Source organism: Myxine glutinosa, chromosome 10 (genome assembly GCF_964187855.1).
Source record: "Myxine glutinosa chromosome 10, kmMyxGlut1.1, whole genome shotgun sequence".
Classification (NCBI taxonomy): Eukaryota; Metazoa; Chordata; class Myxini; order Myxiniformes; family Myxinidae; genus Myxine; species Myxine glutinosa.
In genome coordinates, this window is record NC_136270.1 from 20,554,931 (window position 1) to 20,573,197 (window position 18,267).

Here is an 18,267-nt window from a genome sequence, read left to right on the forward strand (position 1 = left end):
GTTCCTGAATACAAATGGGAGTCATGGATATGGAGCAAATACAATAAATATTTGTGGATGAGAGGTATCGAGTTCCGACCATTTCCTGTTAATGGAATCGAGCGGCGGGTAGTTGATTAAAAAACAAAAAACACACACACACACACACACACACACACACACACACACACACACAGGAGGTGGATACTCGGAGACCAGAAAGGTCCATCTTCTGAAACCCACCTATGTGTGGAGATAGCAGCCAAGAGCAACTTGCACGTGTATATATATATATATATATATACTAGCAGAAGTACTCGGCATTGCCGGGCGGGGGGAGGGGAGGGGGGAGGGGAGGGGAACGGGGGGGGGGGGGGAGCGAGCCCCTTGGCAAAGCGAGCGATTTTTTTTTTGTCATAGCGTTTCATAGCGTTATTGCGATTTTTTGTTCATAGCGTTTCATAGCGTCATAGCGATTTTTTTTTTGTCATAGGCATAGCGTTTCATAGCGATTTTTTTTTTCATAGCGTCATAGCGTTCATAGCGTCATAGCGTCATCACGTGATCGCTCTGAGCGAATCAGCGCCCACCTGCTCTGATTCCGTTGATTCCGTGCACTGAAATGCGCTGAGGTAAATATGAATAAAAAATATGGATCGTCAAATATTTTGAGTTCGGCCATGTTCGTTCCACGCTCAATGGCCATGTCTATGTCAAATATCAAGCACGGTAAGCCTCTCCGTTTAGGAGTCTATCGGTAACATTACACACACACACACACACACACACACACACACACACACACACACACACACACACACAAAAACTGTGTTTTATATATATATATATATATAGATATATATATATATATATATATATATATATATATATATATATATATAGATATAGATATATAGATATAGATATAGATATAGATATAGATATATATATATAGATATAGATATATATATAGATATATATATAGATATAGATATAGATATATAGATATATATATAGATATATATATAGATATATATATATATATATATATATATATATATATATATATATATAGATTAATATATATATAATATGTGCATACGCACAGAGGTGGATAATTTGAGACCTGGAGGGCTTTGTTCCACATTCTGAAACCTGCATATGGAGATAACAAGAAAGAACGTGCATACAGACATACTACGTCTCTTGGCAATAAATGAAAAAAAATCGAACTAGTTTCATTTATCTTGTGGCCTTGGAGCCAAATAAACAATGTATTTGTAAACACCCTACTGCCCTCCAACATTAATAGTAAATATCATTTTAATTTTTTTTTATTTTAAGCTTACCTTGGGCATTCACAAGCTCCAGATATGACCTCCCCATTGCTGCAAGAAACACCCAAACCAGATATAGTGTCTTCCTCAGGGAAGTATACCTGGTAGATCCAGCTCTCATGTGAATAGCTGGCACAAGCTTTGTGTATTTTCACATAGCGAAGATGTCCTTTGTCGAAGATTTGGTAGACATTTCCCTGTTGGCAATGAATGCACAGGACTGTCTTTCCAATAGCAGACGTCTATTACATAAATCACTAAGCCTGCCATGGCCACAGGAGGCATTCCCACAAGGTTCAAAGTTCATTGGCTGGTAGCGATTTGTCAGGGGTTTGGAGTAACGTGCCCGTCTACGATCCTTCAGGCCTTTCACCGGCTCATGTCGTCCGGATTTTGCATTAGGGGTAGTTGCAGCATCTCAGTACTTTGGGTGAACTGGGAAAGTAATCCGACTCTTAATTGTTGTGTGCACCTCTTTCTCTCTCAGGCACTTCCAAGTATTTTCAGCTTCTTTCAGAAGCTTTGTGAGCCATTAGCGATAACAATCCTTATCTCACATGCATGATACATTGAAACTTACCTTTAAAATCTACATTGCTGCTAAGAGGTTATGTGCATGTGTGCCGAGCATTCTGGGGCGGATTACATAGTTTTAAAAGTCCCATGTTCTGCACAATTGTGGTTTGACTATTGGTGGGAGACATTTTTTTGATTGAAAAGTTAATTGTATCTGAGGGGTGGCTTTATGTTTGCAAAACCTACCTAGTGACATACCTGATGGCTCCAATTGTGTGGAATACAAAAACAAACCAAAGTTTTAAGAATGTATGAGTATTTTGCAAATTCCCATAGAGAGATGAGGCTTTCACATGTGGTCATTCATAATGTGTAAAGTGCAATTACCTCATGCTGATGAGCCTAAAATTGGTGGCAATAAATGGAAATGCGATGTGAAAGGAATGCTTTTGTCTCTTGTGCCACAGGTCGGTGCATCGCTTTTTGCCAGCAATGTTGGCAGTGGGCATTTCATGGGCCTGGCAGGGACTGGTGCTGCCTCTGGAATCGCTGTAGGAGCATACGAGCTAAACGTATGACTGGGAGGGGGGAGGGAAGGGGGGTAGTTAAAACTGCTTCCTTCAAATACACAGTACGAAGTATTAAACATGTCGATACCTCTATTTCATTATTTGAAGATCATGAGAGCAAGTCGTTTTTTATGCCTCCACTCCCGAAGGTGGCCGATCCCTGGTGTTGGGCTAACGGCTAGGGTGCCGGCTTAGGATCCAATGGATCCTGGGTTCGAATCCCGGTCGATTGCTGAATTAACGCCAGGAGGGTTGACTCCGCCTGTCATCCTTCCGAGGTCGGCTAATTGAGTACCAGTTCACTGGTAATTCCCTGTTTGTCGTTAAAGGCGGCAAAAAGGGTTGGCGTCAGGAAGGGCATCCGGCCGTAAAACATTGCTTCAAAAAGGGGACCGCAAAACAACAACAACCACGGTTCCCGAAAAAGGCCAACCCCCGCTTTGCGGGGAAAAATGGCCTCTATAGGTGGTTATGTCATATTGTCACGGGCACATATTATTTTATTATATACTCCCAAAGGTGGCCGGAGGCATTATGTTTTTGGGTTGTCCGTCCGTCCGTACGGGTTAAATCTAGTTTTTCTCAGCAACCACATGCCCGATTGAGACTAAAGCGACACCCATGCATAATGTTTTTATGATGATTGTGATGTCACGTGGTATGGCAGCCATCTTGGATTAAACGCAAATAATTAAAATAATATTTCTAGAAAACCGCTGAATGGAAAAATATGAAACTTGGCACATTGTCGAGTACTCCTAATGGGGAACAAAAGCATGATTATGATGACCTCATCGGTGAAGTGGTATACCAGTTATAAGTTTTGATCGAATGCCTTATCATAAAAATCTGAAATTGCATGCACATGATCTAGGACCCATTTGTATTGAAATATAAAACCTATCAAATCATCGGTCACATGGTTTGGCAGCCATATTGAGTTCAACCTAAAACCTTTAATAAAACACCTTCTCCCAAACCACCGAATCGATCGACTCGACTTTGTGTCATTAACTAGGCATGGCGATTAAAGGTTGATCACGAAAATGTCATTGTCACATGGTGTGGCAGCCATATCGGATTAAAGGAAAATATGAAATAATTATATCTGAACCTGCTTAGCCTATCGATTCGAAATTTTACAAATGTCATCTAACACCATTGTTGCATATAGTTTGAAAATGATGACGTCGTAGGTCACGTGGTTTGGCAGCCATTTAGGATAGAAAAGTTAACCTTATCTGATCAACACAAAACTTCACAAACATGATCCCCTACCCATACATATGCAGAGTGTACATTTTGATGCCATATGTCACATGGTTTGGCAGCCATATTAGCTTAAAAAAAAAACCAAAAAAAACACCTTTTGAGGCCATTTTTCCCCGCAAGCGGGGGTTGGCCTTTTTCGGGGACCGTGGTTGTTGTTGTTTTTCGGTCCCCTTTTATGCCTTTATGCCATATGTCACATGGTTTGGCAGCCATATTAGCTTGAAAGCCAATATTTAAAAAAAACCCTTCTCGGAAACCGCTTCACCGATCGATGTGAAACCTGTCATGTCTGGTGAAAATGTGATACTTAAGAACAGCTGAAGGGATTTAAATCGAACTTGTTTATTTTTAGGACAGTCAACAAGGTCATCTACCTGTTGTCACGGGCAGGCACTATGCAGAGGCATATTGGCGACAGTCACATTGTTCTAGTTACTTAATATTTTCACCACCTCTATCTTCACGTCATTGCCACATAAAATGTATCTCGACCCGTATTGGCCTGTTTCCTCCGATCTTGCATTTATGCAGGTCTTCCAATCCCAAGTCCCATCCCTATAGTGCAATGCTAATTTTTATCCACACTTTTTCAACCAACATTTAATATATTGATGCCTTAACCACTACGACATTAAATACCCCACCGCTTTTCTCTTTTTAGTTTGTCGTCTACATGCCATAAACCATAATATTTTGAACAACCATTCCAGATCACTTTTTGAAGGTTTCCGTGTTTACATCACACACAACAACATGAGCTTGTTTCCCATGAATAGGCTTTTCTCAATTGTGTATTATTATTTTTTGGGGGGAGGGGGTGGGGGGTGGGTTGCTGTTGTGGGTTTGTTTTTGAATATCCGACACTGCAAGCAATCTCTCACATGGGATTAAACAGGGTTATTGAAGCTTTATGGAATAGTAAGTGTTTACACCAACACGAGGTGAATTTCGAAGTTTATGGGAATTTCAGAGTGGCATTGAAGCCTATTGGGTTGCCTTCACACTAAAACCCCAAAAGATAGTTTGGTCATAGTGTCATTTTGTTTTGCAGGGAATGTTCATAGTGTTGTTGCTCGCTTGGGTTTTCTTGCCCATCTACATTGCCTCTCGAGTGAGTATTGTATTCCTCACCTTCAATATGCTCTTCCATTAGGTTGCATTATCTATTCGTGTAAAGACATTTGTATAACTTGACAAAATAATTTGCATGTATGATGTGTTTAAGGAGAGTGTCCTGTCTAACTTATGTCCAACTGCCTAGGCACGTGTAGATTTGATTATCATAAGCATCTTTTGCAAAAGCCCGCCTTCTCGAAAGACAACTTGCCGAGTTATTTTTGGGTGGCTGAAATTATAGCTTTGTCCTCGTATCCTGTTGGGATAAAATGTCTATTTCTAATAATTCCCCTAGAACGATTCTCTACTATCTTTATTTTGGAAATGACAAACGCTACTTAACCAAGGTATCTGAAGAAAAATGGTGCTACGATGGTGCTTTTGTTTGGGTGGTGGAGGATATCTGTTACAATAGGCTGGTGAGAGAGCCTGTGGTTGTTGTTTCAGCCATTGCTCTGTGTTGGTTGTGCAGCGGCATGGGCAGGCATATGGAACTGTGTACACTCAGTCCATTGCGGGTGGGTATCAAAAGGGAAGAAGAATTCAATGAAGCTGTTGTGATCGTACTGCCGCTCCTTAGCCTTGTGTTTTTTTGCACTGAAATGTAGCTGTTGTCATGGCCCTTGAGAGCATTTTTTTAGCTTTGTTGTGATTGATGGGTGGTGTATAGCCCCCCTCCACCCCCACTCCTCTCTGTCTCTCCCCACCCCTTTCCCCTACCCGTCACCTCCCCCCCCCCTTCACTCCCCCTTCCTCTCCTCTCCCCTCCCCCTCTTTAAATATTCCTGTTACAAAGCGAACTCTGCATTGTCTGGCACCTTACATGTACCTTTGCTCGTATATAATAAGAGCAATAGAGCAATAGAGCAATAGAGCAATAGAGCATATGTATGTTTGTATCATCTACTCCTGAGAGGATTTGACCCAGCAAGCTTAAACTTTCAGGGATTGAGAGAACGCTGAAGTAATGCCTGTGCAAGGTTTCGTTCGATTCCATCAAGTTTTGAAGAATTTTTTTTCACCCATCTTAGCATTTTCTTCATTTTGGTGGGGGGAGGGGGAGGACAATTTGAATTATCCGAGCTATATAACCATAATGTATTGTATATGTGCATGAGCAGTATGGATGTTTTCACTTGTTGCACATAATCCAAATTAATTTTGTTTTCGGGAGCAATTGAGGCAGCGGTCTGTTTGCTATACACCACTCAAATAAAGGGATGTGTCAGAAGAACGTGTTGCACACTTAGAACAAGAATACCTGTAGGGTGGGTACTCTGCTATGGTATTAATGATCATAATGATAACATGACCGCCCTTGCGGTTCCCATAGAGAGCGGGTGCCTCTACAGGGTGGTTCAAAAGTCAGGAAACATAAAAATAGGACCGCGGGTCCTGAGGGGCTCACCTGGATCAGGAGCAAGTCACTCAATTGTGTATAGTTTCAGATAAGAAAGAAAATACCTATTTTGGGGGGTCAACTGCCCCCAACTCCCTCATATAACCCCTGAATTAATGCAGATTTTGATGTGGTCAATACATCTTCGCTGGACACAAGCTTCATATCTGATGTCTAAGTTTCATCAAAATCGTATGTGTAGTTTTGGAGGAGGAAAATACCTATTTTGTGGGTAAAAAAAAAACAACAATCCGGAGACCTCCTTAATGAGCGCAGATTTTTATGCGGTCAATGTACCTTCGTTATGCATCAGATATGAAACTTATGGCCATGTTTCATCAAAATCGTAAATGTATTTTCAGAGAAGATGGCAAATACCTATTTTGGGGGGTAACCCCCACCCCCCCCCACCCGCCCACCCGTAGACCTACCCGATGAGCGTAGATTTTGATGCAGTTGATACACCTTTGTTACGCATCAGATATGAAGCTTGTAGCCAAGTTTCATCAAAATAGTATGTGCAGTTTCGGAGAAGAAGGCAAATACCTATTTTGGGGTTCAAAAAAACCTCCCGTAGGCCCCCTCAATGAGCGCAGATTTTGATGCGGTCGATACACATTCGTTAGGCATCAGATATGAAGCTTATGGCCATGTTTCATCAAAATCGTATGTGTATTTTCAGAGATGCGGGCAAATACCTATTTTGGGGGTAATCCCCCCTCCCCCCTCACACCACCCCCGCCCGTAGACTTCCCCGATCAGCGTAGATTTTGATGCGGTCGATACACCTTTGATAGGCATCAAATATGAAGCTTCCGGCCATGTTTCATCAAAATCGTATGTGTATTTTCAGAGAAGCGGGCAAATACCTATTTTGGGGGTAAAAAACCGCCCGTAAGACCCCCTTAATGAGTGCAGATTTTGATGCAATACACCTTCGTTAGGCATCAGATATGAAGCTTACGAAATCGGGTTTGGTTCAAGAGATAGACTGAAGTGTTTACAGACTCACTCACTCACTCACTCACTCACTCACTCACTCACTCACTCACTCATTCACTCACTCTCACTGACTGACTGACTCACGGACACTGCTCGGTCACATAAGCTCACCAGACTAAAGTCCAGTTGAGCTAATAATTACTTTTCTCTTGCAGATCAAAGTATGAGCCATGAACCTCTTGTTGGAAGATCGGATTGAGCTAGTATTAAGGTATCCGAGTGGAAGTCTACGGGTTGTGGCAGCGTGATTCAATGAGACACATTGAGATTGATGGTCACACACAGTGCCATATCGAAGTTGGTGCAAAGATTCAGAGAGACTGGTAGTGTTCAGGATAAACTACGCTCTGGACGACCGCATACATCCACTGATGGGACCACTTCCGAATATGTGTTAGCTGCATTTGAGAGGAGCCCTTTGAAGAGTACTCCTAGAATGTTCAAGTGAAACAGGCATCAGCCGAAGCCGTAATGTTCGTATACTTCATCAAAACAAATGGCACCCGTACAAACTTCAAATGCTTCAACACCTATCAGAAGATGATCATGACCGTCGAATTCAGTTTTGTGAAAGGGATACTCGGAGGATTGCAGGAGACGACTCATTTGCGACAGGAATACTGTTCTCCGATGAAGTGAACGTTTACGTGTATAGTGAGGTGAACCGTCAGAACTACTGTTATTGGTGTGACATAAACCCTCACTGGACAAGCGGCAACAAGAAGCAAGGTGGTGGTAAAGTCATGGTGTGGTGTGGATTTTATTTATTTATTTTTTTGTACACTGAATCGAGGCTCGTGAAAGAGCTGATATGGGGCACATGGAGTGTGTTGTGGCTGGTGTTTATTGAGGGGACTTTGAATGGTGACAAATACCTAAATATGCTTCAGGAAATTGTTATCCCCTTTATAATGACGGAAGAAGGTGTTTTCCCACATACTTTCAGCAGGATGGAGCACCGGCTCATTATGCTACAAATATCCGAGTATGGCTAGATACCCAATTTCCAGGGTACTGGATTGGACGTTATGGCTCAGTAGAGTGGCCTCCCTGGTCCTCAGTTTTGTCACCACTGGATTTTTACTTTTGGAACATGTCAAAGCCATAGTGTACGCAGTGAAGATTTGTGACACAGATCATTTGAAGCAACGTATTGCCGACGCATGTGCTCAAATTCAGCCCAATGTCCCTGAAAGAGTGATTGTAGACTGGAAAAAGATAGTCCAAAATGTCTGAACTTAGGACAACATACCGAACACATTGTATGAACATATTCTGAATCTAATCTCCAATTTAAGCTTTCTTTGTAATGATTGTAAAAGTAATTATTCTCTGTTTCCTGACTTTTGAACCACCCTGTAGTATATATAATGGAGGGAAAGTACAGGTGGTGGACAAAAAAATGGAAATACCTGGGTAAATGAAGGACATCAAGCAACAACTTTCACACAGGTGTGGAATCTTACTATATAATTCACCAAATGTCCTTCTGTCTGTTCGAATGTACCGTAAAAACTGCTGAACCGATCGCAAAGATATTTTGGGTGGGTAATCCTGGGACCCCTGGGAGTAGAATAGGCTATTTAGTTTTCCCAATTTCAGCTTTGGTCTCCAGCATTCTCAGGTTTGGACTCCCGCATAACATTCGCGTTCACATAACGTTCATTGGGATGATGTTCTCATTGTGACGATCTTACTATAATTCACCAAATGTCCGTCTGGCTGTTCGAAGGTACCGTAAAAACTGCTGAACCAATCGCAAATATATTTTGGGTGGGTAATCCTGGGATCTCCAGGAGTGAAATAGGCTATTTAGTTTTCCCAATTTCAGCTTTGGTCTCCAGCATTCTCAGGTTTGGACTCCCGCATAACATTCGCGTTTGCATAACGTTCATTGTGACGATGTTCTCATTGTGACGATGTTGAGACGATGTATGTGTTCACGGTAGTGTTTGACGTGACGGTGTGAACGTAATTTCGTAATGTTTTTCGTTTTCGTAATCCTTTAATGAACGTTTAATGTTTAATGAACGTTTAATGCCCTTCGATGTCCGGGGCCGCACGCACGCTACACTGGATGGGGCCAGCGTGTACCTTGCCCTTCGCCGTCAGGCTCAGGTAAACTGCTGAGCCCCATCCGTGATGGGGACTGGGGCTTGAGACAGTGTCCCACGAACGAGGAATTCCCAGTAAGCGCGAGTCATCAGCTCGCGTTGATCAAGTCCCTGCCCTTTGTACACACCGCCCGTCGCTACTACCGATCGGACGGTTTGATGAGATCCTCGGATCAGCCCCTGTACGTGCCGTTCTCGGCTCGTGCCGGTGCACCGAAAAGATGAGCGAACGTGACTGTCTAGAGGAAGTAAAAGTTGTAACAAGGTTTCCGTCGGTGAACCTGCGGAAAGATCATTATCGGGACAACATGAGAGTGTGAGTGAGCGAGACGCGAGACGTACGTGGTACGTGATCGTCCATGTATTGTTTAGCCATGTACTGTTTAGATTTTGATGATTTGCGTGTGATATGATTCAACGGATGTTTATATGAATCGTTTAAAATAAAAAAAGCCTTCAATTTCTGATATTTTACCTTTTCATTCGGGCTTCCCAATTGAAGCCCCACCCATAGGGCGGGTACTGTTGCTAGTATCAGTTAATTAAGCAGATAACATCCCCACATGCTTTGGGTCATGTAGAAAAATGCTGCACAGGCCTTGTTGCCTATAATTATGGCTAGCATGGCTGCAAGAGGAGACCTTCCAATGCCCCCATCCACAGAGCATGTGTGGTCACCCAATGGTTTGATGAGCATGACGCCTGAGACAGCATTTTCCACCACTATAAAACAGATGTGAGTTGATTGATTTTCTCGTGGAGGAATGGTGCAGAATTCCAGCCTGTACTGGCCGCATGTGGTGGCCCAATGCTCTATTAAGTGACTGGACAGCGGACATGGTGTTTCCATGTTTTTTGTCCACTACCTGTATGTTGCAAGTTCCATCCAATCCTCCAAGAGGATTTGACCCAGAAAGCTGAAACTTTGTCATTGAGGGAACCTTGAAGTTGTGCAAATTTCTTGAGATTCCATCAAATTTTGAAGAAGAAAAAAAATTCCACCCATCTTGGCATTTCCTATCTTTGGGGATGAGGGTGCATTTGCAATTTTCCGAGCTATATAACCACGATGCATTATGTATGTACATAAGCAGTACACGGTTTTGCTTTATATACGTAACCCGGGTTACTTTTCTTTTCGGGAGCAATCGAGGCAGTGGTGTGTTGCCTATACAGTACACCGCCCAAATAAAGGGATGTGTCAGAAGAATTTGTTGCATGCTTGGAACAAGATCGCCCGTAAGACGGGTACTCTTCTAACAAGTGTAATAATGTAATTATGATAGTTGTTATTTTATATACTTCTTTTACTTTGAATGTGTGAGCAAATATTTTGCCGAGAGTGCCAAATTCCTTTTGAATAGTTCCCATGCACTATTCAGTCCAGCTTGGCAACCATGCTTGTCCTTGACGGTGGTGCCTGCATGTCTGGAAATGTACAACTATACATTGGTGTATTTGTGCTCATGTGATTCAGTTCTCCTGTCCAGGAGAACCATCATCCCTGATGACAGCCACTTAATTTAATTATTTATATCCAATACGATAATGGTATGGTATGGTAAATAATACATTTTTGGTGTATAACATTATGAAACAAACGACGAGATAATGTTACCATAACTATGCTAAAATGATTCTGCCTATCCACCCATCTGGGCAACACCAGACAACTCTACCTTAACACGTGTGCTACAGTTCAAGAAGTTTTAAGAAGTATGCAAACACAAACTATTAACCCCTCATGCTCTTCCCTCCATATTTTTACTTTAAACACATCCTATAATAATTTGCATGGATATCTCCTAATCTATTAGAAGTCTAACTGGAGGCCCTTTGTAAAGGATGCTTTGGGATCCTTTCCATCCACTTTTCTTTTTGTGCCACGATTGGTGGAAAAAAAAAAAAAAATTAAATATATAAATGGCTTGAAAACCTCTTTACTCCCTCCCACCCCCAACCCTCCGGTGAAACCGTTTCCGGACTGTAGGTTTGCTCTCTGTCCGTCCCGTCCCACATGTGCTTTTTTTTCATACTTTGAAATTGGTACATGGCTTTATTATGACAAAGTTACAGAACAAGTTCCGAGTTTTGGGCGTTTAGTTCAATTTTTAAGATTTTTGGACTTCTAAAATATCACTTCACAGGGGATATGTATTGGAAAAGCAATTCTCGCTCTTGGTTTTTCTTTTTTTTCTTTTTTTCTTTTTTTTTACATGTTCTAAGGCTCATAGTGTAGCTGGCATACAGACGTCACACACATTGACATACAGATAAAGACACGAGATACAGCACAAAACTGTTAGGCAAGACAAACACAGCCACTGAGCCTGGCGGAAGTGCCGTCACTTCCCGAGGCACTCTGCGTACCAGCGAAGTCACAACAATGGCGCTGTCTTTTTCACCACACTCATTGGGGCATTTTCTTAACAGGAATTTCTTCCTCCCCATGAATGCCAGCCTATGGGAAGTGTCCATGCTCTATCCTTTAAATGAGGAGTATCAAGCAAGGAAGCAGCACGTACCATTTAAAAAGTCTTTGGTGTGATCCGGCTGGGGCTTGCACCCCCAATCTCGGACATGGAGTGGATGCTCTAACCATTACATCACTGCTCTAACCATTACACCACCGAGTCTGGTAACCATTACACCACCGAGTCTGGTAACCATTACACCACCGAGTCTGGTAACCATTACACCACCGAGTCTGGTAACCATTACACCACCGAGTCTGGTAACCATTACACCACCGAGTCTGGTAACCATTACACCACCGAGTCTGGTAACCATTACACCTCCGAGTCTGGTAACCATTACACCTCCGAGTCTGGTAACCATTACACCTCCGAGTCTGGTAACCATTACACCTCCGAGTCTGGTAACCATTACACCTCCGAGTCTGGTAACCATTACACCTCCGAGTCTGGTAACCATTGCACCACTGAGTATTTGAGGCACATGTGACTCTTAGACGTTTATACCCCTGATATCAAATCAAGATGATACTAAGCTTCACATGATTTATATTATTATTACTAAATACACCAGTTCCCTTCGAGAGTAGCCTGGGGTGGGGTGGGGTGGATAGTGGATAGTGGGGGAGGTGGGGCAAATATATTTTGTGCTGTGGCTGATAATCCACCCTGTCTGCAGCAGGGATCAGTAAACCACTTGCACTGTGGCACGTGTACAGGCGAAAATTGTAGGCCGTCTATCCTCCGCACCTTCCCACCCCTACCCCGAAGAGCAATTTATTTATTTATTTTTTTATTTTTATTTTTTTTATATACATTTTTGGAACTATAAGCATCGTATGTCTTCCTTCATTATTATTATTTTATTTTATTTTTAACCTAAAACTGCAGTGACTTGCAGCAACCATTGTACAGCAAGATGGTTATCGTTGACAGGGTGACATTATTCAGGCATGATCACAAAACTATGGTTAGGGTCCACTGTTTTCTTTAGAGAACATCACAATGGCTGTCCTCTCTCGACAGGTGACCACAATGCCAGAATACCTGCACGTTCGTTTTGGTGGACGCAGGCTACGGCTTTACATGGCTGCTATGTATCTTTTCATTTACATCTTCACCAAGATCTCGGTACGGCGCACCATTTGAGGAGATGCACCAACGCACCAGTAAAACACTGTACAGTATACTGTATATTATGGTGGCCCATAAACAGGGTGAAAATCTTAAAATGTTAATTTGAATGTTCTCATGGCCTAAATGTGATCCATTTGATATGGAAACACTGCAGTCAAAATTTCATACAAGTCTGTTTATATTTAGAGGTAGTCCAGGCACCTTCAAGAATCAGGTATATACAGACTTGGCATTTAATATGGAATTTTTTTTTTTTCTTGACTTGGGTTTACTTTCTTAACTCAGTATATCAATCTGGTGAGTTTCTTATACACTTTGGTGATTTATTTGTTAAAAGAACCATGTCACTGATTGTCTGTCGTAGCAAGAAGTCAACAACAGGATTATATCACAGGTGGCGTGGCAAAATGTACGGACAGGTACATTTGATGATTGGCTTCACAGTCAGGTATACAAGGGTTGTTGCGTTCTGTATTAGTGGAAAACAACTGCTGCACGTCTCCAAAAGTTATTGCCGCTTCCTCTGGAGATGGTCCGTCAACTCGACAATGCTGTTTGTCATGGAGTGGTGGCTTTACGAAATTACGGCATGAAACAGCGTGCTATTGCTCGGCAGTATGGCATCACTCAAGGTCAGGTGTCAAAGATCCTGAAACGAAATGCTCAGAGGGGTGTCCCTACTCCAATACCGAGGCCAGGACGTCCCCGCAGAACCACAAGGAGGGATGATCGCCAGCTGCACCGGTTAGTCCGCAATGGCCGTACCAAGTCAGCTAATCGGCTTAGGGCTGAGTGGCAGCAACTGACAAATGTGTCTGTATCCAGAAGGCTAGTCAACCAACGACTGGTTCAAGCAGGCTATCGTGCCAGGCGTCCCCTGAGAAAGCCACGCCTGACCAGACAACACCGCCAGCGCCGATTGCAGTGGGCCAGAGAGCACCGTCAATGGCAGCCAGGACACTGGAATCATGTGATCTTCAGTGACGAGTCTAGATTTCTGGTCTGTCGTCAAGATGGCCGCGTCCGAGTGCGCAGACAAGTGCATAAAGCCTACAACAAAGATTGTATAGTGCCAAGAGTCCAAGCTGGAGGTGGTGGGGTGACCGTTTGGGCTGCCTTTCATGCAGGGGGCAAAACTGACCTGGTTGTTCTGAATGGAAACATGAACCAGTTCAAGTACAGGGCCATTCTGGAAGAAACATTGCTTCCATTTGCTCATGCAGCCTTTCGAGGAAACTTTGTCTTCCAAGATGACAATGCAAGGCCTCATAGTGCTCGCATGATCCAACACTTTCTTGCTGACCGTGGTGTAGAGCATATGGAGTGCCTGCCATGTCCCCGGATATGAATCCGATAGAGAACTTGTGGGCAGAATTAACGCGTCAAATCGACCACTTGGACCAGCAGCCGACCTCTGTGCGTGAATTGCAGCAGGCTATTGTCACTGCATGGCAAGCGATTCCTGGCCAAACCTTGGCAAATCTCGTGAACAGCATGCCTCAACGTGTATGTGCTCTCCTGAATGCTCGTGGGGGTTACACGAAGTACTGAACTGTAATTTTACTGTCCGTAATCCCAGTCGTAATTTAACTTTTGTTTTTGTTAAAAAAAATTTTGGCTAATGTGCAAAATAAAGAGATAATTCTGGAAAACGTACAGAAGTTTAACACAGTACTGTCCATGAATTGAGTTCGATATCAGTTTACATCACTTTCAAGGATCAATTTATTTGTTTCGAAATGTCAAATGTGGGTTTTGTTCCTTTTAAAGGTCACATTAACAAAACCTATGACCTTTTAAAGGTCATCCACCGTTTGCCCTTCACGTGACTCGTGGTGGTCCCTCTCGGCTCTCCCCCCGTTGGTATTTTTGTGCACATAAGATTGTTCACGGTTCTGTTTAAATATTATTTAAATATGTATAACCTTTCCCCTTCAGTGTTTTACTCAGTGGTATTTTACAACACGCTGTTTTTCTTCCTATTTAAAAGGCTTTTCTCAATTTCCTCTCCAACTCATTCCACCTCAAAAAAAAGAAATTCAATATCTTATACGTCTCCCTCACTACATGGTCTAAATTCACATTCATTCCATCCCTCCTCCATCATTCTGAACCGGATTGCTAACTTGAAAATCACAACAAACCCAATTTGTTTTCAATGTTCGTCTTTCATTAATCATCCACTTTCTAAACTCCCCTCTTGCCCCTCCCATCCAAACCCCTCCCCTTGCACCTGCACTCCTAAACTCCCCCCTTGCCCCGCCACTCTTAAACTCCCCCCCTACCCCTCCACTCCTGAACTCCCCCCTTGCCCTTCCACTCCTGAACTCCCCCCTTGCCCTTCCCCTCCTAAACTCCCCCCTCACTCCTCCCCTTCAAAACTCCCCCCCAACCCCTCCCATTCAAATCTCCCCCCATACCATTCCTCTCCAATTCTCCCTCCTCCCCCTCCTCCTCAAAGCTGCCTCCTCCCCACTTCGTCTCCCTTCTATCTCATACCTCCACCCCCCCCAACCTTCTTCTTTCCTCTGCCCCCCCTCAAACAACCCCCCACTGTGCCTCATCCCTTCACCTTCAAACCTTTCATCCTCCTCATCCTTCCCTTTCTTGGAACTCTTCTGCAATCGCTGACACACTAACAACTGCTCTCCCTACCTCCCCCTCTCATCCTTCATCTTACCCTACTCCTCCCCTCCCCTGTCCTGTACCCGATGCTCCCCCTCTCTCTTCATTAACGGTATGGACCTCAAACATCCGGGGCCTTCGCTCAAACCTGACTGATCTCTCCATACAGGTTGCTTCTGACAATCCAGACTTGATCTGCTTAACAGAGACTTTCCTCCTTCAAGATGTCTCTGATTCCTTAATATCTCTTCCTGGTTACTCCCTCCTCCGGTATGATAGACCTGAGCCTCGGCCTGGTGGTGGGGTGGCTATCTTTATCAAAAACTCTCTTCCTCACTCTCCTTGCACTGCCCTCTCTCCTCCTCACCCCCAGGAGTACCTCTGGCTACGGCTTCCTCTCCGCTCCCACCTTTTGTTCATATGTGTTCTGTACCGTCCCCCAAACAGTGATGACTCCATCTACATTTCACTGTCTGACAACATGGACCAACTTCTATCCACTCATCCCAACTCTCTCTTCCTCATATGTGGTGACTTCAATTGTCATCATGCCACCTGGTTGGGTGTGGGTTCCTCTCTCACCAGTCATGGCACCTCAGCAAAGGACTTCTGTGACTCACTGGGATTGACACAATCTGTCAATTTCCCGACCCGGATCTCAGCCAATGGAGTATCTTCTCTTCTAGACTTGGTTATGACTAACTTCCCTGCTAATGTCTGCTGCTCTTCTTCTGCTCCAATCGGTTCTTCTGATCATGTGCTTGTCAAAGTGGACATCTCTCTGGCCATTCTCAGAGAGCCTCCTCAGCGTCGACGAGTCTGGCATTTCACTCAGGCCGACTGGGACGGTCTTCAAGCAGCCATCAATCGTCTGGATTGGTCTCCCATCTCCACTGCCTCTGACATCAATTCTTCCTGGGAATTCTTCCAAAGCAAACTGATCTCTCTCATGCACAGATTTATCCCATCTCGCCTTCAGTTGTCTTACCCTTCCTCCCGTCCATGGTATACTGAATCTTGTGGTGAGGCAGTTGCCCTGAAACAACTTGCCTTTGCCTCTTGGAAGGCTAATCCAACTGAAGGAAATCTCAGTTCCTTCCACCAAGCTCGGAACAAGTGTGTGTCTACCCTCAGGAGTGCCAGGAAGCACTATCTCTACTCACTCAAGAATGAACTCTCAAACCTGTCTCCTTCCTCCAAATCCTGGTGGCATCTGGTCAAATCCGTTTCTGGTGTTTGTTCCCCCTCCATCCCCTCCCTTACCTCAAATGGCCACACAGTTGACATCGCACGTGACAAAGCCGAATGCCTCAACTCTGTGTTTGCCTCAAAATCCTTAGTCCCAAACCCATCTCTCTCTGTTCGCACCTTTCCCAGTCGAACCAAACTGCTCCTGGACTCTGTGACCTTCTCTCCTGACAAGGTGGAGGAGTTTTTGTCAAACCTCGACTCTGATTCTGCAACAGGACCAGATGGCATCAGCCCATGGGTCCTAAAATCCTGCTCTGCCGCTCTATCTCACCCTCTCTCTGTTCTTTTCACCCTATCTTTTGCTCAAGGTCATCTGCCAGCATCCTGGAAATCAGCAAACATTACCGCTTTACACAAAAAAGGTGCAAAAACAGATCCTTGCAACTACAGACCAATCAGCCTGCTCCCAATTATCAGCAAAGTCATGGAATCCATCATTGCTTCGGATATGAAATCTTTCCTCTTCTCCAATGGCTTGATCTCTGATCATCAATTTGGTTTCAGACCAGGTCACTCTACTCTGGACATGCTGCTTCTGCTGTCTCAACAATGGATGGAGGTCCTCAATGCCAAACAGGAAATCAGAGCTGTCTCCCTTGACATATCACGTGCCTTCGATACGGTCTGGCACCCAGCTCTGCTCACCAAACTCTCCTCCTATGGTATCCATGGAAATCTCCATGCATGGCTTGCGGACTTTCTCTCTGGTCGTAGTCAACGTGTGGCCCTGAATGGATTTCTCTCATCTCCCCTTCCCGTTCAGGCTGGAGTTCCCCAAGGCAGTGTGCTGGGCCCTGTGCTTTTTCTGGTCTTTATCAATGATCTCTCCGACTCTCTGGAAAATCCTCTGTATCTCTTTGCTGATGACTCCACTCTCTGCCGCTCCATTCCTCTTCCCTCAGATCGGCAGTCTGCAGCCTCCTCACTCTCTGAAGACCTGGACAAAATCACAGACTGGTCAAACATGTGGAACATGTCTTTCAATCCTGACAAATCTCACACTCTTACTATGTCTCTCCGAAAAGATCGACTGGACAACCCTCCCATCTACTTTCTCAACAATCCTCTCCAAGAAGTTCTGTCGCTCAAGCTTTTGGGTCTCACCATCTGCCATGATCTTTCTTGGGGAAAACCACATTTCCAAGCTGGCCTCCAAAGCCAGTCGCCGACTGGGCATCCTCCGTCGTGCGAAGTCCTTCCTAGGCACACCTGAGCTCCTCACCACATACAAGACTTTCATCCGCAGCTCAATGGAATACTGTTCTCCCCTATGGGCTGGTGCTCCTGCCTCACACCTGGCTCGGCTTCACGCTGTTGAATCCAAAGCTTTCAGAATCATTGGAATCTCCCGCGATGAAGCTATCTCTGAGGGCCTTTCACTCACTCACCGCAGGCAGGTAGGTGGTCTTTCTGTCTTCTACCGACTCCTCTCCGCCCTTGCTCCCCCAGCTCTCTCCGTGCTCTGTCCCCCAAATA

The 18,267-nt window shown here is 44.1% G+C and overlaps 1 protein-coding gene across 3 annotated transcripts in view; it reads left to right on the forward strand.

Annotated features, from left to right (window-relative positions):
* Positions 1-18,267, forward strand: part of LOC137434379 (sodium/myo-inositol cotransporter 2) — a 130,070-nt gene that overhangs the window by 39,056 nt on the left and 72,747 nt on the right. For all 3 annotated transcript variants that reach the window (XR_013624683.1, XM_078785439.1, XM_078785440.1), the window contains exons 4-6: positions 2,300-2,404; positions 4,725-4,784; positions 12,805-12,909. Coding sequence is in view for 2 of the 3 variants with exons in the window: in XM_078785439.1 (XP_078641565.1) it covers positions 2,300-2,404; positions 4,725-4,784; positions 12,805-12,909 (270 nt within the window). In the remaining variant the exon portion in view is untranslated. The remainder of the gene's footprint in view (positions 1-2,299; positions 2,405-4,724; positions 4,785-12,804; positions 12,910-18,267) is intronic.